The 24811-nt window shown below is 33.1% G+C and overlaps 1 protein-coding gene across 2 annotated transcripts in view; it reads right to left on the bottom strand.

Annotated features, from left to right (window-relative positions):
• Positions 1-1700: 1700 nt before the first annotated feature.
• The window catches only part of LOC110100889 (RRP15-like protein), a 29336-nt gene continuing 6225 nt past the window's right edge, over positions 1701-24811 (bottom strand). Inside the window, exons 4-9 of one of the 2 annotated variants that reach the window (XM_020828603.2) lie at positions 24522-24541; positions 24338-24398; positions 9926-10002; positions 8321-8425; positions 8119-8225; positions 1701-2164 (exon numbers count right to left, since the gene is read on the bottom strand). In XM_020828603.2, coding sequence (XP_020684262.1) covers positions 8160-8225; positions 8321-8425; positions 9926-10002; positions 24338-24398; positions 24522-24541 — 329 coding nt within the window. In that variant the 3' untranslated portion in view covers positions 1701-2164; positions 8119-8159. The remainder of the gene's footprint in view (positions 2165-8118; positions 8226-8320; positions 8426-9925; positions 10003-24337; positions 24399-24521; positions 24542-24811) is intronic. The other variant, XM_020828602.2, reaches the window with a different exon arrangement.

Genomic DNA, 24811 nt, shown 5'->3' with positions numbered 1-24811 from the left:
AAGCCTCTACTTTAATTAGTATAATTTAATTTTCTAGCATAATTTAATTTTCTTGCATTCATGTTTTTACTGCAAACTTTTGTAGTATGTTTTTGTGCTATTAATCCACCTTCTAAATATTCAAAATCAATTTCTTTTTCTCAAATTCCAAGTCTAATCCTAATTGCTAGTGCCAACGAATACTTGCTACTTAGTTGGACTAGTTTTAGGCCTACTAAAAATTTTACCAAAATATTCAAATCTTTAGCTAGCATCCCATACTTCAATAACCCTAAATTTATTGGGGGTGGGTCTAGTTAAAATCTTAAAGAACAAATTAACCCTAGTTATATTTTTATTTGCAGTTCCAGCCAAGTAACCTATTTCCAGGCCCATATAAAATCCCTAAAAAAATCAAAATACCATAAAAACGCTAAGACTTTATAATCTCATCTATAGAGTTTTTTATCACGTCAAAGTGGAATTTATGAGTCCAACTAATCTGTATAAAGCAACACTTAAATCACCTACCTTGATCTCTTCTAGATAGAATTGACCTAAACCACTTCTAAAGCACATTTGGACTATTTAACCCTTGTCAAATTTTATCAAACGCTCCAGAATTAAAGTAGACATCTTCCCCTTGAAATCAAGTCCAATTTTGTTGGATTTAAACATCTATAGAGGAATATATATTAGGCAAATTTTAAATTTCAATTTTTGAACAAATTGTAATAATTATGGCTTACTACCCAAATTTCTTCAGCCTTATGCACATCTTTAAATTAACTTTTTCAAATTAGTCTTAAATCTTCTAATTGTCCTAAATGAATTTCATTTACAATAAACTTCAATAAACAATCCATGAATATGACAAGAGATAATTCCATTTGAAATAAATCTTCATGTATATTTCACAAAGAAAAAAAGAATGCTAAACATATTTTATCAATTACCAATATAAAGTCAAATTTCACACTATAAATCCTTGATTTATTTTAGATAATTATTTTAAAATAAATTATCATAATTATCATAAAATAAATAATCATAAATTATCCTTGATTTATTGTTTGTTCATTTTTTTTAGTCCATTTGTTTAGTCATAATTATAAAGTTAATTTGTTTTCTTATTATAGATATTTTTTAGCATTTAAGTTTTTGTCAAATAATAACTTTCTACTTTGTGCTTACATATCTAGCACCTAAATTTTAATATTAATTTATATATTTGTTGTTTCAATTACATCATATATACGTGTAAATGTATATCTCACTTTTAAAATATTAACATTATTGACATTTTTTATATGATTTAAATTTTAGATTTTAGATATAATATAAATAAATATAATAAATTAGATAGTATATATGTAAACACATACAAATGGTGATGCGTGTACCCAAATCTTGCTTTCTTTTAATATATTGAATTAAGATTCTCAAAGTTTTCCACAAAAATTTTATTTTTCATAGCCAAGTCACCCTTTTTTGTTTTTCAAGAAATGGTTACACAAGTAAATTTTTATTGAATTGAGAGGTGTATCATGTTAAAAGTTTAATAATATCTTTTTTAATATTTATATCAATAAATATAACAATACAAACACAATGAAATGATGGACAAAACTGAGTCATTATAATTCAAACAAAATTCATAAGAAATGATTTCATGTGAAACAATATTGTGAACAAAAAATTGCGAAAATGTTGGGGATGCCTAAGCTTAAATTTCACCCTGCTTGCATTCATAATTAAACACAATATCTACATATAAAAAGAATTTCAATAACTTAGCAGGACTTCATTAAAAAAATAATAATAATACATTTTTTTTTAATATTTTGGGGAAAGTGAAAGCCAAAACCCTAAACGGCTGCTGATAATTTTGACAAAATTTGGCAGTGATAAATAAAGGCTACATATTACTACAAAATTTGGCAGTGACAAGATTCTAAAGCTACGTAACTCAATTGAAGAGGATAAAAAATAGTGCTAAATTACAAGCGAAATTCTCCTGCAAAAAAAAAAAAAAAAAAAAAATGCGGATTATGGGCTGTCGTATTAAATTTGTAGTTGCATCAGCTGTGGGGTGGTTTGTTCAAGATTACTTCAGGTGCAGGACAATATTCAATCAATTCGCTGAGATGAGCCGATCCAACCTTAATAAACGATGCAAACAATACTGCATATCATATTAATGAAAACTTATCAGTACCACAGAAAAAAAAAATTCAAAAAAACTTCCACTGTACCCCAAATAATACTCAATTGACAATGATGAAAATTGCGTTAAACTCGAATAAATTATAAGATTAAGGATTTGTTTGTGACAGCTTTTGTTATGTTTTAGAAAGCAATAAGAAAACTGTGCAAAACAAAGCCTAAAACTCTGACTAATTCATGTTAATCATTAGCTAGCTGAATAATAGATGAGCAGTATTGAAAGAACTATGATCGCTGAATCACATCAACGAGGAAATTTGTGAATGTCAATTATAATTGGCAAAAACACTGCAAATTCAATGTCAAACAAAAAGATTAGATATATTAAGCCTGAAGCATTAAATGTGCAAAATAATAAGCAGCAAACAAAATAAAGTAGGCATCATAAGAAGAAAAAATGAAAGATGATTGCCCCAATGCATCAAACATGAACAAAAAGTAATTGTCCCAGCAAAAATAATAGCACACAGTCTGGCTCATTATTATTATGTAATATGACGCGCGTCAATTGAATGCAAAGCCACGCCACCTCAAGGAAAGTAAGAAAGAAGCATTATTTCTCCCGTTAATCGTGAAAAGGTGAAGGTGTTCTTTAACAGGGAAAATGCAATACCCTGCCTAGAAAGTAAAAAAAGATCATTTAGCGTAAAAGTAACAGCTTAAGTTATAAAACTACTGCGCTTGAAGTGATCGTTTTCATAATAAAAAGCGTTACCTGCTGCTTCCACATGGCCCACATACAAACTATCTATGGCTACCTTCATGATTCCCTATCAGGTATCCATTCAGGCTGGGCCTATTTATCCAAAATCTAACTGCAGTAAAACTCAAGGAAGAGAGGCTTTTTCTAAATTCCATCCTACGCTTAGTTGTGGAGAAGCTCTTGAACTGGTATCAGCAGAACATCAAAGCTGATAAGTTACAGTATTGGATAAACGCCCTCATTAAAGCTGATCAATTACTGCTTGATGTTCTTGTTTAGTTTGCTTTTTGAAAATTATACAAGAATTTAAGAGGCTTTTTAAGGAAAAAATATAAAAGTATAATGAAGAAATGATGATGACAAGCAAACAACTATGTGAGCTTAAGAAGAGAAAACAAGTGCAGACTACAATGAAGTAGTGAAAAGTATATGAAAGGGATAAATAAGCTTTTTTAAACTTGAACTTGAAGCAAGAGAAGCAAGGGAGAGTGAATTTATCTACGACCAAGGTCAAAATAAAAGAAAGAGAAACTAGATCATGAACAGGTTAATTTGTTCATTTTCTTTCCAGATTCGTAAGTTCAATACTTCTTTGTTTGATCCTTGGAAGACACTAACCAATAAATATGTAGACTCATATATGTTTCTCGGGTGTTTAACAAATAGCTGATAGGTTATAATTAGTGAACTAACACCTCGTGGACTGGAAAAAACAAACACACCCAAGAGTTGCTTTCCCCAATTCGGCAAAGCGGCGCTCTCAAAGAAACGTCAAGAGTTCATACAAATCACTCAGATTGGTACTTGCTCTTTCAGCGAGAAGCATGCTCATAAAGCTACTTGGCCTCACCTCAGGTGGTGAGTCATCAATAAAATCTATCATCCTAGCTACAAGGAAAGATACTGCAGAGAAGATTTAAACTCGACTCATTATGCTTGGTCGAACATGGAGTCCACTACCCTGTGACTCAAATGAACTCACCTCTCATATCAAGTCAGCTCAAGGACCCTTCCTAAAGGTCGACAGTATCACGATAGTACTCGTTGATAGTAGCTCATCTTGTCCAACCCATCAAAGGGCTCGCCTCCTTCAAATCCCATGAATATTCAATGTAAGAAAACTCGCCCTAAGACAGGGGAATTAGATTAGCAAGCAATAGTCATTCCAAGCACCTATTAGAGGGTGAAATTTGCCCATGGAAAATCATTTTAGGTTTTATTTATAATTGTATTTTTTAATTTTTTTTGGGTATAACATTCCCTGTAGCCATAAGATCCCTATAAATAAAAGATGAAGAGATATTTTGAATCCTTTTTGGCACTTTCTAAAAACAATATTAAACTAGTAAAACACTTCCCCCACCTTCCATACTCATAAGTTTGCAGGTCCCAATCTTCTTAGCTTGCCTACTAGTAAGGTCGGGTGTTACCCACAGACGCATTTGGATCAAACAAAATAAGTTTAAGATAAGTTAGGACTATAAAAACAAAAAAAACCCATTTATTTTATGTAACAAAACTGAATAATTCTAATATGATACATCGCATCAGACGGAATTTAAATCAAAGCCTGGACTGTTTGAATGTTGAGCCCACTGATGGAGTGGTTTATAAATAAACCACTCTTAGAAACTTCATCTAGCTATCATAATTTAAACTAGACTATTTACTCAAGTATATAAATCTGCTTCATCAGTTTAAAATGGAATACGAAGCAAAACATTTCCTGCTGTACGACCACCATTCAGGTATACTAGTCTAGGAGAACCCCATCTAAGCATTTCCAACATTTTGTCATGCCAAAATTTCAATAAAGTTCATCAATATCATGTTTATTTTGAAATTGGCCAACTAGAGGATTAGGATTAATAGAACAGAGAATACCTAAACGATATGTTATTTTAGTTAATGTGAAGTTAACATTGATAAATAAGTAATGATAGAGGTCCAAGTAATACTTAAATGAGATATGATTAAAAATACTGGATTTAATTCAATTCATAAAAAAATAAGTGTAATGTAAACAAACACAGACAAACATCTACAAGTAGTCCACCATCAATTGACATGAAAAGCGTTCATATTCTCCAAACAATTTTTTTATGTTATTACCTTCAAATGAAAAATCAAGAACAATGATAGCTGATCTACAACCTAAGAAAAACTTGTTGATCTAATTTGATCATTTTTCTAAAAGTATATGCCAATGACTGGACATGATGACACATTGAATAGCTTGTAATGCTCCTAAGCAAAAGTTTAACTTTGACTTGATCATTTCAACATTAAATTCATTGAATTTGTGCAATAGATATTGGACCATACATTCTCAAAAAATTTCATCTAATTTGTACTCGAACATCATAAACTTATCGAATCATTTAGTTCATTGTCAAATCCAAAAAGGTAGACGTGTACAATAAAACTGGAAAACCCAAAAAATCAAAACTAAAAATGCCTAACTGATTTGGTTTGGTTTAGGTCTGATATTTTATCTAAACCAACTTATTTGGCATAATTTAAGTTTGAGGTTTTGCAAAAACAAAACAAATCAAATCAAAATGATTAAGCCTAACATATTTAATTACAAATTCTATTCATAATTTCTATTACCAAGTTTTCAGATTAATTCATGTGGAATCACAACGTTCTTGGATTTCTTTTATGAAACCTTGGAGATGTTTCTTTTAATGATCCATTAACTTAAAACAAACTATGAAATCAACCTAGAAGAAACCATTAAAACCCATTTAAAATCAAAGTTAATACACTTAACAGAACCAAAAATAAAAGGATGCCTAAATATTTATATTCTTAAACCGAAAATCATACTAAACTGAACTGAAATTATCAGGTTAGTTTCGATTTGTTTATTTCATATACAAATCGGTTTGGAGCCAATCGAAACATACAGATCACTACAAAAGGGTACTAAGATTGTGTTCCTTATGCAAAACAAAACATTCATAAAAGCTTAGGAAATTCGGAACTATTTCTCAAGGCATATAGACTAAGAGAGTGCTTGATCATGCAATCAAATGTTACATATTTGAAAATAAACCATAGAAAATGATAGTAGCCTATCATATGCCTACATACCTACTTATATATATAGATGGATATTTGTGCAAATACACACGTCTTCATTCGTAGATCCTATATATATTTGTTTGTAGGTAATACACCACAATCTACATTTGGATTGCCAGATAGAACATAAGCACGCATCAGATAGCAAGGCACCTGTTTGAGATACCATTTGGCATTCCTCACTACTATGGGGAAAAATAAAAAAAAATTCAAAAAAAAATTAAATACTGTGGATATCAGTCAAGCAAGTCTCACAAAAATAAGCAAAAGATGACATTTTAGCTGGAAACATCCCAAATTAATCTAACATTTAGTTGCTGCATGCACTCTTCTCTGTAAAGTGCCCTCACATCCATAAAGCTTCATAAATTATATGGATAATGGAAGGTTTTTTTTTTTAACTTAAAAATATTTTCTTCTATTATTCATATTGTTAATAGTATAAAACAACTATTAGTACCAGACATAAACGTGTAATGATTGTTAAAATTTTAGTTACAAAATGTTCCAGCAGTCATGTTCATCACCCACGTTTTATAGCATCCAGCACACAAGAGAGCGAGAGCGATAGATGAAGATAGATATGGAGGAAAAAGGGATGCCACTAACATAAAAGAATTTTGCATTGTTGTTCCAATCATTGGAACAAGGGGAAGAGTATGCGAGCTCAATGTTACAAAGTTTAATAGAAATTCAAATTTGTTGTGTCGTATTGTGTTAGTATTTCTTTATTTTATAAGTATTTCAATCCAATGGGGTTGAACTGAAATCTTCCAGTTATAGTACATAAAATTAAAATTCAGCAAAAATAATTAGGACGCACCAAATGATTTTTCAATCATAAGGTGCATTTGAGCATTCATGCCTACGAATGAAAATAAATAATAGTATGACAAAAAAGCTAATCGGTGCTTGGGATTCTGGGTCAAACAGATGGTACAGTCCTATCAACATACTTCGTGATAGTGGGTAGCATCATAAAGTGTGAAAAAAAAAATAATCATGAATGTTATGTTCAAAAACTAGATTCATTGTCTTGGGATCATTTGGTATGATGCTCTTATTGTATCTTACGACGTGTCAATGTAAGGTACCTTAATATGAATTACATATCTTCCATTCATGGTTGGTTCCAGATGACAGAATACTATATGATTTTTTAAACCTGGATTTTTCTACTTTGTTGCGCTTCTCTTTCTATTTCAAAAAAAAGCAGTACTATAGACGAGATTGATTAGTTAATACCAAAAATAACATTTTCTCCTTGGTATGTATGAAATTTTCCTTACTACCAAGTGTGATGCTTGAAGAGAGATGGTAGAATCGCATCAGCCTCATTGATTGGATTATTCTTCCTTTTTCTTCATGCCATTTCCCTAACACTATTCCCTGTATCTATTATTAGCTCTTGGTTGTGTGTGATTTATTTTATTTATCTCTTCCATGAGTTTAGGATTCCAATCACTACATGAGTTTCATAGGTAGGTCGTCTTGTATGGTCTCAACACTTGTGCCTTGAATTTCCAATGTTAAGTAATATATCTTTTATTTTTCACTGCAAATCACTAATAGGAACTAATTATTTTAGATCCACCTGTGTGCTTCTTTGCAAATCTTGGCATGTTTTCATGCATGTAATCTGTTGTAGATTGTGCGGCTTCATTATAATTCATAAAAATGCATTCCATATTTCAATACTTTTCATTGATGAATTTGTTGCATATGAGAAAATCTAGACCTTGACAGGTGTCCGGCATCAAGAGGACTAGAATTGCAGCAGTCAAGCCACCTAATCAAAAACTTCTACATGAAGCATTTTTAAGGCACTTATGTATTGACATTGTTATTTGCATGCCCTTCAAATGGAATGGGATAAACTAGGTTAATTCAGAAATGACGGCTCAAAATGAACACTACTAAAAAAAAGTAGTTGGCTGGCCACATAAGTAGAGGTTAAATCGAAACAGTTAAATCCATTTTATAAAATTGTTTTGATATAAACATAAAAGCTTTAAAAGAAAAGCTGAACACTAATATCTGATAACAAAGCCTGCAAAGGACGTGACTAGAAGGACATGTATTTTAAGGTGTCATAGTATTTCATAAGGGAGAGTATTTACTTTCAAATTTACCTTCATTGCAGAAGTAGAAACACTTCATTCTAGTCCTCATCAGAAGAGCTTCCATCAGATGGCATGTTTGTACGTCCACCAATAGAGGCAGAATCCTTAAAAAAATAAAAAATAAAAACCTCTAAAGATAAAAATCAAAGTTTCATCGACTACATTTACAAGAAAGTGAAGCGCACATGACAAGGTTTACCTCCATTTTATCCCAGTCCTTCAACTTTGAGCTAGTCAGCATATAACCATCACGTAAAGGAGCCCATCCAAGTTCTTCTTCATTGGTTTTATTAAAATGGGTATCCTGTAATAAGTTAATTAAATCATCTTCAAATAATGAATGCATGTTCGAATAAGGACTAAGTTTGATTATGACAAATCAGACAAAATATACATTATATTACTGAGTTTCTATATTTAATTCTTCATTTATATAGAACGAGAGGTATAGCCGTATAGGCTAGTTATTATAGAAATAAAAGATTGTTGAATAAAAAGTTATAAAAATTAAACATTCTTAAAGAATGACATTGCTTGATTATGGCTGACAACAGATAAATTGCATTAATAAATTTTCAGCATCAAATATTCGTTTACATAGGAAGAGGCATAATGCAGGAAGTTGCAGACAAGCAAAACTGAATTTTAAAAATCTTACAAACGAATATGATTTTAATGTAAATGTACATGGAGTGACTGGATGTAAACATCAGAAAAATCAGAAGTTGCACTTGGAGAGCATAACTAGTTCCAAAAAATACTGAAAAAACAACAAAAAGAAAAGAACTATGGAGAAAATAGAAGCATCGTCCTTTCAAATTATGATACTCATTGACAATGTCTCCAAGGCAAGAAACTAATAGCATTTTCTGATCTTGTTTCATGTAGAACTAAATATAGATGTTACATTCCAAAACACAGTGATACACTGCTATAAAAGAATCAAGAATATTAAAAATCTAATTGACAAGTTATACATAGAAAAATTAAAGAAAGTATTTTAAATGTTTCAGGACAATGAAAATATACCCAATATGTGGCTACCAAAGAAAATATGAATAAAGAAAGAAGTTTGCATATGAAATGAAGTGTGTATCACAATGAGAATAGTCAACACGAACAATCACCAAATGCAGCCTTGGAAAAAGTTTGATGGCAAGAAATTTTTCTGATGGAAAAGAAACTAATACAATACAAGGGATATTGACAATGTCAATGTTAATTATCATGATGATGATTAATATTTTAGTTGTCCATAAATGAATCTTTGAGCCTAATCAATGGCTGCCCGATACCATAGGAATTAATAGAAATCCCCCTATACAAAAACCTATCCCAAAATAAGGATATCACTATATTTTTTAGCTATGAAGAATAAATACTTTTAGAGGGTACTGTAATCATTAAGCTTGGATAAAGACAGGTTATACTGGCTGGCATATGATATACCAGATACTCTCAAAAGGATATCTACGATTACAATGTGCGATCATATTATAAAATATATATGTACTCAAATGCATTTTGTACATATGTAAATTTTGTTTGGCCGTGTTCCAAGAAGATCACAAAAAAACCAATTTAAAAATAAATGCAGTGCAGGTACCTCAAACTTGCAAAGCGAATTAGCCCAAGTGAATAAAAATATTGTAGAACTATAAATTAAAATAAAATGGAAGTAAGAATCAACAGCAATAAAAATGATTCAATGAAGAGTTCAAGGAAAAGCAGAGTACAATACAAGGGAAACACTACTTTTACATTTTGCACACAAAAAAATGTGATAAAAATATAATCTAATTACCTGTGATGAGTTGAATGTAGTAGTTGTTGACTTCTTCAACTCTGATAGAAATGTCTTTTTCCTTTGTTTCGCTAAAGCTTCAAAATAAGAAAGCAATTATAGGAAAAATATCAAGCTACAGACCTTTGAGCTGACATCATGATACCTTGGCGTAATATAAAATGATGAGAATGGAGAAAGCAACTTCTAGAGGCCATGTTTAAGGAAGAAATATGTGATGATTTTTGGAGCAAAAACCTCAAGGTTTTTTAGCTTGCGAGCTAAGTCCCCTTTCCCCTTCTCCTCTTATATTTCGTCTTAGACTTCTAATCTCCTTCTTCTCTCCATGGTATCCACTCCACATGTATCTTTCTTTTCAATCTTTATAAGTTGTGTCGTGTCATGTTTTATTGAAAGTTGAAGTGTTATTGTGTCCTTTTTATTTGAAGTTATAAGGTGTTGTCGTGTCTTGTTTAGTGTGTGTGTTTTGCCATTTGGAAGGAGGTCAAGTTTTTTTTTATTTGCAATACTTTTGTTTTGATTGCATCAATTTGGTATCAGAGCATTTAGGTAATCGTGTGTCTTTTTTTTATAAAAAAAATGGAAAATCAAAATGATATAGAATATGTTGTTGATGAAAGTCAAATGCCTTGGATTCAAGAAAAAGGATTTGCTGTCACGAATTGGGTACCAACTCAAGGATGTTAAACTGATCCACTCCAGAACGAGCTTTACAAATTTCAAGAAAAAATGTGCTTTTGTGCAGAAAAATATGAGAGTAAGAAGCGTTTACTTCTAGCTGAGTTTAATCAAGAAAAAGAGATGATCGAAAAGTAGTACGTTGCTTTGATTCGGGAGTTGGATATGGCTCAATCTGCGCTTGATGGAGGTTCTAAAGATATCTCATCAGGAGATGAGATTTCTCCACCAAGGGAGATTTGATATAGGCAAAAACGGGCATTTAATAGTGGGTTGTTTTTTCTTCTATTGGGCTTGGCCCATTTGTCTTATGGCTGTTTGGTGTTTGGAGGATTGGGGTTGATAGGGGAGCTATCTTTTTGGCTTTGTTGCTGGGTTCTTATGTGCCGATTTCCACTTATTGGTGGTTGTTCGGTTTCTGGCTGTTCAGCTCCTGGTTGTTCCTTTCCTGGTCGTTTCTTTCCTGGTTGTTCGGTTGTGGTGCTGCAGTGATTTTTCCCCTATTATGGTTGGCTGTTTTGGGCAGTTTCTTGGGTGTCTTTTGAGCTCATTTTCCCTATTTAAGGGGGTTATTTTACTGTTGTTTAGAGAAAAAAAATGGACTGATTTTTGAAAAGAAATCCTGAGGGTTTTGTAATAGCTTGCGAGCTATTATCTTCTTCTCTTCTTCTTATAATTCGTCTCGAACTTCTAATCGCTTTCTTCTATCTATGGTTGTCGCCTCAACATGTCTCCTTCTCAAAATTTCTTTAAATTGCAAGGTGTCCCTGAGTCGTGTTTTATTTTAAATTATAAATGTTGTCGTGTCTTGTGAGTTGTAGCGTCGATGTGTCATGTTTGTCGTTAACAATTATCTATAATATGTATCTTTAAATTTGCAATCTTAGTGCCTTTTTATCTATGTTGTAAGAAAGGAAGTCTTTTACTTTTTGCAAAATTTTATTTGCATCAAAAACAGAGGATTGTTGAACACTTCATAGTTTTGACAACCAGCATAGAATTGGAAGAAAGCCCACATTTTCCAACAACTAATCAGAAGAAACTATTTATCTAGCAAGAAGACGAATCCCCAACCATCAATACGATGAAGTGGTCAACACAACTCCCAAATTAAAGGATTTCATCAATGGCCCAATTTTAGCAGCACAATTTTCTCAAAAAAAGCCTTCCTTAAAGGTCCAATTTCTGCTTTATTCGAGGGATCACTGGATATATTACTAGATACAAGTCATTTGAATAGAAATTAGGAATGCAATTTAATATATAAATCCATTGGAATGGGCCAAAATGCTTGAATGTCTTCTTGTGAGATAAAAAGAAAATGCTGATACGGGTTCTTGCTACCAAAACTCTGTTTTTTACCTTGCTAGTTTATATGATTGTACTCATATTTCCTTATGCTTAATGGTAAAAATATCAATGCTTTGTGAGACAAGTAAACACTATAAACAAAAAATTTTGTAGGTGGATTTGGAAAGGAGATTTTGTTATAATATCTTCACTTCTTGTTATTAGTATTCCAACAGTGAACCACTGCTGTTTGTCTCTTATAAAAGATTCTTCCTAAAGAATTTGCAGATAATTGCTGACGTTCAACAGTTAAACATCCGAATTCTTATATGACACAAGAATTCCACATAAAGTGATACTAACCCTTCAGCTTGTTCATCTGATAGCTTGCTCAATCTTCTGCATCTCATTCGATGTAATTAACACAAAGAACGGGCATAATAAATCTTGGTGGTTCAAAGATCTTATCATGGTAAACATCAAAATTATTGATAAGGCTATTAGAAGAATGATTTCTGTAAATCTAAAGCATGTCAAACTCATCTCCTTGATGCCTCCACACCTTGCATCACCCTCGTTGTCCTCCATCAACTACTTCTCACTAAGCCTACATTTGTTCCTTCCTAATCAACTACAGCCTCCTCATTGACTAGTTTTGTTCTCTTTTAGAACCCTTTGAAGCTCGTAGTCTTGTGCTTGACATGATTGTCCACGGACGCTACCCGACTATGGTGACATAGACTACCCATCTGATGAGTTTGGTCGGGTATATATGCATTTGGCATCTTACAAAGGGTTGTTTAAAATTCTTCATGTCTCTTCATCTCAAATTATCGATAGTTATTGCAGATATAGATTGGAGAAAATAATTTTGCAGTTAGATTATTCAAGCTACTTTGGAAAATCTTTTAATCGCTTCCCCTACAAAGACCGATAGTCTTTATGTATATACTCACTAAAGTTCTTAAAACACCTACTTACTTGTAGAGGAAAAGCATCGCTAGCTCTAATTAAACTATAATTAAAGTGGACAGATTTTGATTTTTAAGAAAGGCATCAATCAAGAAGTATTGAAATGAATTATTCACTCATCCCTTCTTGTTCTTAATAAATAGTAACAGAGTTAAAAAATCATGAAAATGGCAATGGAAACATTCAAGATTAACTAGTTCAAAGGACAAAATGACCAGCCTTCGAAGACTGAAGATAAAGGTATTGATCATGCATCAACGATCAAATGTGGCATTATCAGAAAAAGCACTACAAAAGATGGATGCAAGAAATCTATCAAATCTTACTAGCAAGGCTCATAGTGCAATCCTCCTAAGTCTTGGAGATGAAATTATAAGGGAAATTACCAAGGAGAAGTTAGCCATTAATGTTTGAGAAAGTTTGAATATGCCTACTTGTAAATTGATTCTACCTCACAAGGAGGATATAAACCTTGTAGATGGACGAATATAAGTAACTATATAAGTATTTGGATGACTTTAATGTGATCACAACAAATCTTAAAATCATTGGAGCTGAAATCAAGAAGGAGAATCTTGTCATAATCCAATTTAAGTTCTTTGCCCAAGAGGTTTGAATATTTTGTTGATAATATGATACAAGGTAAAATCACTCTTTCCACTGCACAAATGAAACTATCATTAAATTCAAAAGAATTATAATAGAGCGAAGAATCTAAAAATAAAAATGTTTGAGAAGGGGTATGAACATTTTGTTAATAATATATTAAATGATAAAATCACCCTTTCTACAACATAAGTGAAATCATTCCTAAATTCAAAAGAATTATAAAAGAGAGGATAATCAAATGATAAAAATGTTGGTTGTAGCCTTATGGCTTGTCAGAGAACAAAAATTTGTTATTTCAATAATAATTATCAATAAAGTTCCATGTAAAAGTTTAATAAGAAAAATGATAGAAAACAGCCCAAACAAATGGAAAATAGAGCAGAAACATGCAGTAAACAACAATTTTTCCCACAAAACTGTAGGAAATCAGAGAGAAAACACTTGAAATTCACTAGTAGAAGAAGAAAAATAGCACAAGATACACGGATCTTCAATTTGAGAGAAAGAACCAACTCTCCAAATCTCTAGCCAACGACTAGAGCCCAAGCACCACACAAGAGATTCCAAATTCAGATTCAAATTCAAGATAACTCTAACCCTAACAAGACAAGACTAATTAAAGAAAAAGGACAAAAACTTAATCCCTAAACAGCCACTAATTTGAAATTTTCCTCTAATACAATGTTGAATTAAAGTGTGGGTCCCATATGCTTAGTCGCTCCCTCTCCCCCTTAATTCCGCCCCCCTTGGCCCCTCCTATTAAAGTGTGGGTCCTCTAATACAATGAGAGATCTTAGTTTTTTTCTTGATTTTAGCATTAAGCAAATTGAGGAGGGAACATTTCTTAGTCAGTCAAAGTATGTTAAAGACAATCTCAAGAAGTGTGAAATAGACAATGATAAACCAGTAAGTACACCTATGAGTTCATCAGTTCAGTTGGATAAGAACCCAAATAGAGAATATGTTGATAAAAAAAAATTAGATGAATTATTGGATATTTACTCTGTTTGACAGCTAGCAGATCAGATATTATGTTTAGTGTTTGTTTGTGTGCTAGATTTCAATCAGATCCGACAGAATCACATTTGATAGTAGTAAAAAGAATTTTGAGATGCTTTTGAAAACTCAGGACTTAAGGATTTAGTATCCTACGTATAGCTCTTCATTTGAAATTGTTGGATATTCAGATTTAAACTTTGCAGGTTATAGGGTTGATCGAAAGAGTGCATCTGAAACTTGTCAATTTATAGGAAATTATTTATTTCTTGGTCCAGCAGAAAATAAAATTCCGTAGCCCTATCTACTGCTGAAGCTGAATACATTACCATAGGAAGTTGTGTGGCACAAGTTATTTAGTTGAAACAGCAGTTGATTGATTTAGTATTTACAATAGACACAATTATAATTTATTGTGATAATACTAATATCATTTGCATTTCAAAAAAATCCTATTCAACATTATATAATCAAATATATAGACATAAGACTATTTTATTAGGGATCATGTAGCCAAAGGAGAAATTGAATTGAATCATATTTTAACTAAAAATTAACTTGCGGACATTTTTACAAAACCAATACACTTTGATACTTTTACCACGTTAAGAATAAGGTTAAGTGTGATTGATCTTAATACTTAAATAAAATCTTCTACAAACTTGATATGTTTCCTATGGTGTTTTCTGTTTTTGTTTGTGAATGTTTTTGTTTATATGTGTTTTTTATTTTTGTTTTTGTTTTTGTGTTTAGTTTGTTTTTGGACATGTATCTTTTATCAAAAGTTATTTTCTAGTTTTCATGCAGATTTTTCTAAGTGTTTCAATCGTATTATACGAAATTAGTTTCGTACCGTATGAATTATGTAGCATGCCAATCGTTGTTTTGGAGTTAATGCGTAAAATTTTTTATTTTTTAACATTTATCGTATTGTATGATATTGTCATCGTCCCATACGATCTGTATACATTCGTCTGTACGCCTGTAGATGGTTATCTGAGTAGAATTAGTTATTAAAACTAATCGTACGTACAAACAAAAAATTCACCTGTATGATCCACGTGTCATTCTCGATAGGGGACGAACATAACCATCATTAAAACGATCTTAAATAACTAATCATCCTGGACGAACACATGTTCATCTGTACGATCATGTGGTCAAAAAAATCTGTATGAAAGGACGCATTATAAATTGTGTGGTTACGAAAAGTCATTTCGTTTTGGACGCTATCGTTCGTCCATACGAAAAATTTTTCGTCCTGTACGATCTCACGATCGTACGTACGAATTCACTTTCGTACTGTACGAATGGTCATTTTTCTTTAAATAAGAGGGCTTTAGAATTCATTTTCATCCACTTCCAAATCCTCCTTGAATACTTCTAGAGTCATCAACTTAGGAATGGCAAGTTCTAGCAAGTGTTCTAGTGAGAATGAGAGTAAGATATCATCATTTGTTAAAAAACAACGGGTCGAAATCACTCAGGAAGATCTAGGAACTTTTCTTCATTTAAGAACTCATGGAACTATAGCACACACTTTAACCTCTAAATCCGATCATGACTGGTCTGAAATTAACAAAACTCTTAGAGGTGTAACTCAAGTTGGTCACTTGGCTAGAGTCTACACTTTAAATCAAAATGCTAGGATCATCCAGCATGTCTTAAGGACTTCAATCATTCATAAGGCTGGTGATCGCATAAGCATTACTCTTCTGTCCACCGTTATCTATTTGATCATGACTGGTTGAGGCCCAACTCATTTTGGATTATATTTATAACCTTCTGAAATTGAGTTTCCTTCTCATGAGAGGAAAAAAAATATTGCTTTAGGATATTTAGTGTCCTATATTTTGGAAAAGAAGTACAACATTATTCATCCTGATCCTCCCACTAAAATGTCAATATACTTACAAATGCCTCTTTTCGATCTCTTTTTGAGAGGATTGAGAATTCAAGTGAGGATACTGAGGGAGAAGGGGGAGCACCTGCACCTGCACCTGCTCAAGGACCTGACTTTCAAGAGATGGTTCAACGATTCGATCGGTTGGAGAGTCATTTTGATCAACATTTTGATCAAATTCAGACTCACTTAAACCAACATGATGCACAGTACCAGTAAGATATGGGGTGGATTTGAGGCCAGTTTGACTCGGTGAACACGAATGTAGCTATGATGAATAGTTATTTCTCAGTCTTCAATAAGCCTCCTCCATATTAGGGTCCTTCAGAGTCTTAGATGTACTTCTTTGTAGTTGCTTATGTCAGTCCTTTCTTGATGATATCAGTGTTTATTTTCTTCTGTAATACTTGTTGTTTGTTTAGATTTTTGTTGATGTTGTGATGTTTAGAAATGTTATTTGATATTAATGGCTTTAATGTATTGATCTTTATTTGATAACAATAAAAATATCATGTTTTGTTTAGTTCTTTTTGTTCCTTGTTTGAAATGTGAGTTTGCCTATATGAAAATCCTATTTTAATTGATCTAAAACGTTTTATAAATTATTTGCATTACAAAATTAATTTCATTATGAAATCTAATTTTTAAAAAAATTTAAGTTAACTTATAACTTGATCAAATTAAGGATATCAATCTCATGTTTTTTTTAGGCAAACATAATTTGAATATTATTATTGCAATTTTGATGTATTATTATTTTTTATTTCTTTTTTCAATATAATTATTTTTATAATTAGATAAATTTGATTTTAAAATTATTGATTTTGGAAAGACCAAATAAAAAAAGAAAAGGGGTTATATCAAAAAGAAATGTACAGTATGTACAAAAATCGAAAGAATGCGCAATGGTTCGAAAAATGGAAAGAGACACAAAATTAACCCAAATTAAAAAAAAAATGCACAAAGTGTGCCACAAACCTTTAAAAGATGCGCAATATCGCCAATTGAATATGTTCTTTTCTCTATCATTTAATCTTTAATTCAAATCAATCTTTTTTTAATTATTTTTATTTTGAAAATTGAAATTAACTAATCCTCATTTCATCACTTTTGCAATAATTCTCTTTATCTAATTATCTAGAATTTTTCATGACCTGATAAATTTTTCTTATCTAAGTTGTTCTTTAATTTAAACTTTTTGAATCTTTCTTATTCATCTTATTTAATTAACTTTGTTATTGCAATTATATTTCAATCTTTCAAGAACAATTATTATGGTTTCTCATTTGAAATCTTTTATTTCAACTTTTTTATTCCTTTTTTGTTGTTGTCAAAAGGGGAATAATAATATTGTTTTGTGTTTTGTGTTATTTTGTTTTGTGTGTTTGTGTTTTTTGTTTTTGTTTGTTGTGTTTTATTTTGTTATTTGTGTTTTATAGGTTTTTAAAAAATGGTGTGCTCTTCATGTAATTTTCTTATATTCATATGTTTATTCTTTTAGGGGGAGCTAAGGATAAATTTAGGGTATACATGTTAACTCAAATAATAATTATTTTGTCATCATCAAAAAGGGGAAGATTGTTGAGATAATTGCAACTTAATTTTTCGATTGTTGATATTCTTGCAACATTTATGTTTTTGATAATTTCATAATTACAAATTTCTCCTAACATATTTTGGATGTATTGTTTTATTGTGTACTAACATTTCAGGAAAAATCATACCCTAGATTGTTAAAGACTTCAAATCAAATCATATTAGGGTTCTTTGTAAATGAAGTTTGTATTTTTCATTTTATTGAGTCTGAGAGAGTGTGATTGTAATTGAGTAACTAAGCACACACACACTAGGGGAGCATTTAAAATTTATAATTTTTAAACCTATCGTACTGTACGAAGTCAATTCGTACGGGATGATTTGTTTAGTTATTTTCCCCTACAAGCAGTCAAACAAACAGCATGTAAAAAAAAATTCTAAGTACAGATCATAATGTACGATGTAGTATTTGTATGTACGCCGTCTAGTGTACAAATTGGACGGATCTCTTTATGTCCCGACGAATTCAAAGTTTTTTTTAAATGTTCGTACTGTACGATATGTCGTCTTCGTACGTACATCGTCCAGTGTACGAATTGGACGGGTCTCTTTTCATCCTAACGAATTCAAAGTTTTTTCTGAATTGTTCGTACGGTATGATGTCATCTTCGTATGTACGCCGTCCAATGTACGAATTGGACGAGTCCCTTTTTATCCCGACGAATTCAAAGTTTTCATGAATTGTTCGTATGGAAAAATGTCATTTTTGTACGTACGCCATCCAAAGTACGAATTGGACGGGTCCCTCTTTGTCCCGACGAAGATGAAAATTTTCTAACTATTCGTATATTATGAACTTGGTTCATACTGGACAATCAGCGTGTACGAAGTCATTTCGTACAGATCCACAAAAGGTTCTTATGCAGCAGTTTTTGAAATGTTCATACGGATGAACTTACGATCGTAGTAGCTCAAAATTGAAAATTTCAATTTTCTGTATGGTTTTTCGTGTCTTTCATATAAAAGGTCCTTTAAAACTTATGTGAATAGTGATGTCTTCGTGATTTTTCAAGGGCAAGTGAAAGAGTGTAGTAGGAGAGTATTTGAGAGAGATTTCTTACAAGTGGAGTGTGAAGGGTTTACATGGTTACTCAAATGTAAGAATCTCTATGTTTTTTGTTACAACTCTTTTTTTCTTCTTTCTATTTGCTCGTGAGAAGATCTTTGAAGAAGATCTGGTACTCTGTCGATACTTGGAGAGTGTGAAAGGACGATGGTACTATGCCGACACTTGGAGAGTGTAAAAGGATGACAATTCTCTACCGACACTTAGGATTGGTGGAAGAGAGGATTTGTAAAGGTTTCTCCGCCTTGCTGTGAGGGCAAAAGGGGAGTCACTTTGGTAATAGTGCAATACCTGAAGAGGGAGTCTTCAGGGAGTGGATGTAGGTCGTGTTTGACTGAAACACTATAAATATTTCTTTTTATTTTCCGTATTTATTTACTACATTTTGTTTACTGTGGTTAAAAAGCTTAGTTTAATATTAAAATTAAATTGCTGTAAAATTTTATAATGATTTTCTATTAAAAAATCTAAAAGAATTTTTAAATAACAAATTCACCTCCCCTCTTCGTTAACCTTGGGACAATAGCTTAAGTTTAACAACCTATAGGAATCAACAAAGGGGAGGAGACTTCTATAAGCAATTCTTTGCCTTGACACAGGAGGGGATCGTAGCAGATTACCGTGACAAGTTCGGTTACTTGGCCAGCAGATTAGACCGGCTCTCTAAGACAGTGTTGGAGAGGAACTTTATGAAAGGGCTTAAATCAGAGATACGGGTAGTGGTTAGGGTGATGAGGCCAAGAGACCTGGTGGAGGCCATGGAGCTAACCCAATTGGTGGAGGATCATAAGCAGCTAGAGAAAGGGGCTAGGGGGAGCAACTTGGGGAGACGTACATGATGACCATCACCTTCTTAGCTCTCAACGGGCCAGCACCGGGGAGTCTGAAGGAAGTGCCCAAAAAGAGAACTGGAGGGGGAAATGGAGGAAATTTTCAAAGGCTGACTGAGAAGAAGATACAAGAGGAGAGGGCAAAGGGGTTGTATTTTAGATGTGATGAGAAGTATATTCCAGAGCATAGGTGTAAGGACCAAACTCTTTCGGTTCTCACCGTCTGTGAGGACGAGGAGGCTGAAGATGGAGGTAGGAGCGGGTTAGAGATGGAGGAAGAGGAGAATTAGCATCTGGATGTGGCAGAAGTCTCTCTAAACTCAATGGTGGGGTTCACTCTGAATCACACTATGAAAGCAAAGGGAGCGATAGACGATAGAGAGGTGGTGGTGCTGATAGATAGTAGGACAACCCACAATTTCATCTCCACCAAGATTGTTGATCTGGTGCGGGTAAAATTAGTAGATACATGAGGCTATGGGATGATGATGGGTACGAGAAAGGTAGAAATGGGTAGAGGAGTTTGTAGGGGAGTGGTGTTGACCATTCAGTAGATCCAAGTTAGGAAGGACTTTCTTCCCTTAGAGTTGGGGAGTACTAATTTCATCTTGGGGATGAAATGATTGCAGACTTGGGGGAGACCAAGGTCAATTGGGAAGCACTGAGGATGGAACTGGTGATGGGGGGAAGGAGAATGGTGATCCAGGGCGATGCAGGGCTGTCCAGGGCTAGAGTATCTCTCAAATTCATGATCAGAACCATACAGGTGGAAGGTGGATATTTTGTGGAATTGCAGTGCTTGGAGAGGGTCAGTGTGGTAGAAGAGGAAGACATTCCTCTTGCACTGCAACCACTCATATAGCAGTTCTGTGAGGTGTTCCAGCCACCTCAAGGTTCACCACCACCCAGAGAGTAGGAGGGGGTGTCACTGATTAATATATGGCCCTACTGCTAACCCCAAATTCAGAAGGATGAAATTGAGAAGCTGATTAGGGAGATGTTGGAAGTGGGGATCATCAGACCAAGTGTGAATCCTTTCTCAAGTACAGTCTCACTGGTCAAAAAGAAGAATAGGAGCTGAAGGTTGTGTGGATTACAGGGGGTTGAATGAAATTATGTTGGATAAATTCCTCGTCCCGGTGATTGATGAACTACTAGATGAGTTGTATGGAGAAGTAGTATTTTCTAAGATGAACTTGAAGTCGGGCTACCATCAAATCAAGATGAATGAGGAGGATATTTAGAAGACAGCCTTTAGGACGCACAAGGGGATCTATGAGTTCTTGGTGATGACATTTGGGGCTCACTAATACCCCTGCTACTTTCCAATGATGAATAGAGTGTTACGGTAGAACCACGGGAGACCGATGAGTCAGGATATGGGTTGGGGACAGTGCTAATGCAAAATCACAAACCTATAGCATACTTTAGTCAAGTGTTGTCAATCAGGGCTAGATTGAAGTCGGTGTATGAGAGAGAGTTGATGGTCATTGTCTTGGCTATTCAAAAGTTGCGCCATTACCTTTTGGGTAGGCATTTCATTGTCCGGACAGATCAGAGGAGCTTAAAGTACCTATTGGAGTAAAGATGGTGATCGAGGAGCATCAGATATGGTTGTCCAAACTGTTAGGCTATGATTTTGAGATCAAGTACAGATTTGAAGTGGAAAATAAGGTGGTTGATGCCTTATCTAGATGTATTGGGGAACTCCAGGAGTTGGTTGTTTCAGTACCACTGATGGTAGACTGGAGGTCATCAAGGAAAAAAGAATGTAGAATGAAGAGTTAAGAAAGACCAGAGAGGATTTGATGAAAGATAATAGTAGCCATTATGGTTACTATCAATGTTTAAAATTGCATATTCGGGTATTGAGGCATTTTCATTTGTGAGGCGAGGCGTAAGCCTCAAGGCGTTTTGAGGCGTAAGCCTCAAATCAAAAGATTGCGTAAACATAAAATGATAATTTTTTTATATAATAATGAGTGAATAATATAAAATATAAAAAATACAAGATATGAAGTGAAATCAAAATATCTCAATAATAAGACAGCATGAAATATAGTTCAACTCAAAATTCTATCTTTCCGAAATCCAAGTATTCTTTTCATTAACATATAATTCCGATTTCCAAAAATAAATAGCAATGGCATATCACATAAGAACTCATAAGTCATCAGCATTGTCATTACTAAGGGGTTATTCATTTGAATCATCATTATGATGAACTGCTCTCTCCCCTTCCTCCTCTCCTATAGAGTCCAATGTCGGGCATTTACTTCAAGATTTATGTAAGTTTTAATATATATAGCGTGAGGCATAAGCCTCATGCCAGTGAGGCGAGGCGGGCCTCAACCAAGTTGAGGCACAAGCCTCGTAAAAAAAACTCGAGGCGTAAGCATCGAGGCGTTTTTACTGAAATTGAGCAAAGGCGAGCCTCATATTGCGCAATTTTAAACCATGACGCATATGCTCATTTCGTATTCTATCTCTAAGGGTAAAGCCACTCATCCACCTGAGCATCCTCATTTCTACCACACTTAACTTAGTATTATGCTTCTCTTTTAATGGCCAACATTCGGCACCATAAAGCATTGCAAGCCTCACCACGATCTTATAGAATTTTCCCTTAAGTTTGAGGGATACTTTTCTATCACACAACAAGCCTGATGCATTCCTCCACTTCAACCATCCAACTTAAATTCTGCTGATAATATCCCCATCTATTTCACCATCACTCTGAACAATAGATCCAAGACATTTAAAACATGTACTCTTATTAATGACTTGATCGCCCAAAGTCAAATCCCATCACTAGGTCTATTACTACTAAAATTACACTTCATATATTCCATTTTAGATATACTCAAGCAAAAACCTTTAGACTCTAAGGTTGACCTCCATAATTCAAGTTTACCTTCAACTCCCTCACTAGTCTTATCAACAAGAAGAATATCATCAGCAAAAAGCATACACCAAGGTACATCCTCTTGCAAATGTCATCCATCACTAAAGCAAAAAGATATGGGCTTAAGGCTGATCCTTGATGTAACCCAACATAAATAGGGAAATACTTGGTCAAACCACCTTGTGTTTGAACACAAGTAATAGCTCCTACATATATATCTTTAATGATTTGAATATAAGCGTTATTAATTCCTTTCTTTTCAAGAACTCTCCATAGCACTTCTCTTGGAAATTTATCATATGCTTTTTCTAAATCAATAAATATCATATGTAGATCCTCCTTATTTTCTCTATATTTCTCCATTAATCCTCTTAATAAATGAAAATTGTAATGAATCATAATCCTGCATAGATGCTAACAAAGACGTTGTTTGCAAGCAAATTTTACTATTGTTTGGAGATGCTGAATGTGGTTCCATGGTGAGTAAGTTTACTATAAATTCAAGCTGGAGATTGTTAGTATGGTTTTATGCCTATTTATTAGAGCTTTCTTGTTGTTTGTCTTTGTAACCAAACAATAGAATTTGATTTTTCAAATTGTAGGTAAGCGTTTTTTCTTGCTTTCACATAGTATAACTTTTGTGTAGCATTTAGTATGAACTCTAAAAATACTGCAGCATGTCATGTTCATTAATACATATTTTGAATCTATTTCATTAGCTTTTCCACTCTGTTTTTTATTCCTTCTCCCTCTCTTCTTCCCATGTTTTCCATGATTGTTGCTTCTATTGCTGACAATTTCCTGAGTTGTTCTTGGTAAAACGGTCAAGCAGATCTTCTATCCTATTACGTGATTTTTGCTTCTATTGCTGACAACCTCTTGTCTTGCTATTGACACAGTCTTCATTATCCACTTTTGTTGCTGCCTTTAATCCAATGGTGGCTCAAACGATTTGCAGCATGTTTTACGCGTGGTTGTTGTTCATAACCTTAATGGGAAGAAAACTGAGTTGGTTGAAGGAAGAAGGTTGGACGTGAAGTGTAGATACAAGAACCTGAATCCTTGGAAAGAATAAGGCTAATTGGAGTGAAAAACCCCTGATTTCAGAAAAGATTCCAATCAAAAAGTGGTCTATTCTTCATTCATTCCATCTTATTCTTTTATATGTATCATGTATGCATGAATGTATATACACACACACACACATTATTGTTCATGTTGTAATAAAAGGTTATCCCACTTTTTTTAAAACATGTTGTGTTATAATTTGTATCATATGTTATGCCAATGCCTATCTTTAATAGTAAAAGTAGATTAGATTAGAACACTCTGACGCATAGGCACGGAAGGTAAGTAAAAGACAAATAAAAATCACACCATCACTTCGCTAATATTAAATGATGATATGCTATTAAAATTTAACCCAAAAAAAATCTATGTATTAATCATAAAAGCCTAATTGCTTCTTTCTATGGTAAGACAGACAGACTACTTCAACTTGACCAAAAAATATTAAAAGAGCATTATTGAAAGGGTTAAAATGCGTGTATATCTCACTCTACCGTACCTTTTGCATCTTTAGATTTGGAAGGATTCAATCCTTTTTGTTGATTTTGTGCCTTATTAACCTGTCCAGCAGCAACAAAAAGAACAATTTGTTATCGGTTCTAGAGATCATAAAAAATATATAAACTAGAGAGGAAAATAGAAGAAATTTGTTATTACAACACTTTTCAGAGAGCCTTTCTTACCGCATTGAATAACTTGACCACTGGAGATTCCCCACCAAGCATGCAAAAGTATCATTGTAAGTTAGCAATAACTTAAAAAAAAAAGTACTAAATATCATGATCGGGTCTTACCCAAATACATTTCCAAAATTTTTTGCAAAACAATCAAATACAAGTATGAGTTTTATTATTCAAAGCACAAAATATAGTAATTGTATTTAATATGCAAGTCCAACATTATAAGTCATTCTTGGTTTTAATCTTAAAATTTGAGACTAGTTGCCATACTCATATATATATATATATATATA

This window comes from Dendrobium catenatum, unplaced genomic scaffold (genome assembly GCF_001605985.2).
Source record: "Dendrobium catenatum unplaced genomic scaffold, ASM160598v2 fragScaff_scaffold_325, whole genome shotgun sequence".
Taxonomy (NCBI): domain Eukaryota; kingdom Viridiplantae; phylum Streptophyta; class Magnoliopsida; order Asparagales; family Orchidaceae; genus Dendrobium; species Dendrobium catenatum.
The sequence above is the reverse complement of the archived record's forward strand: the minus strand, read 5'-3'. Positions and strand labels throughout refer to the sequence as shown.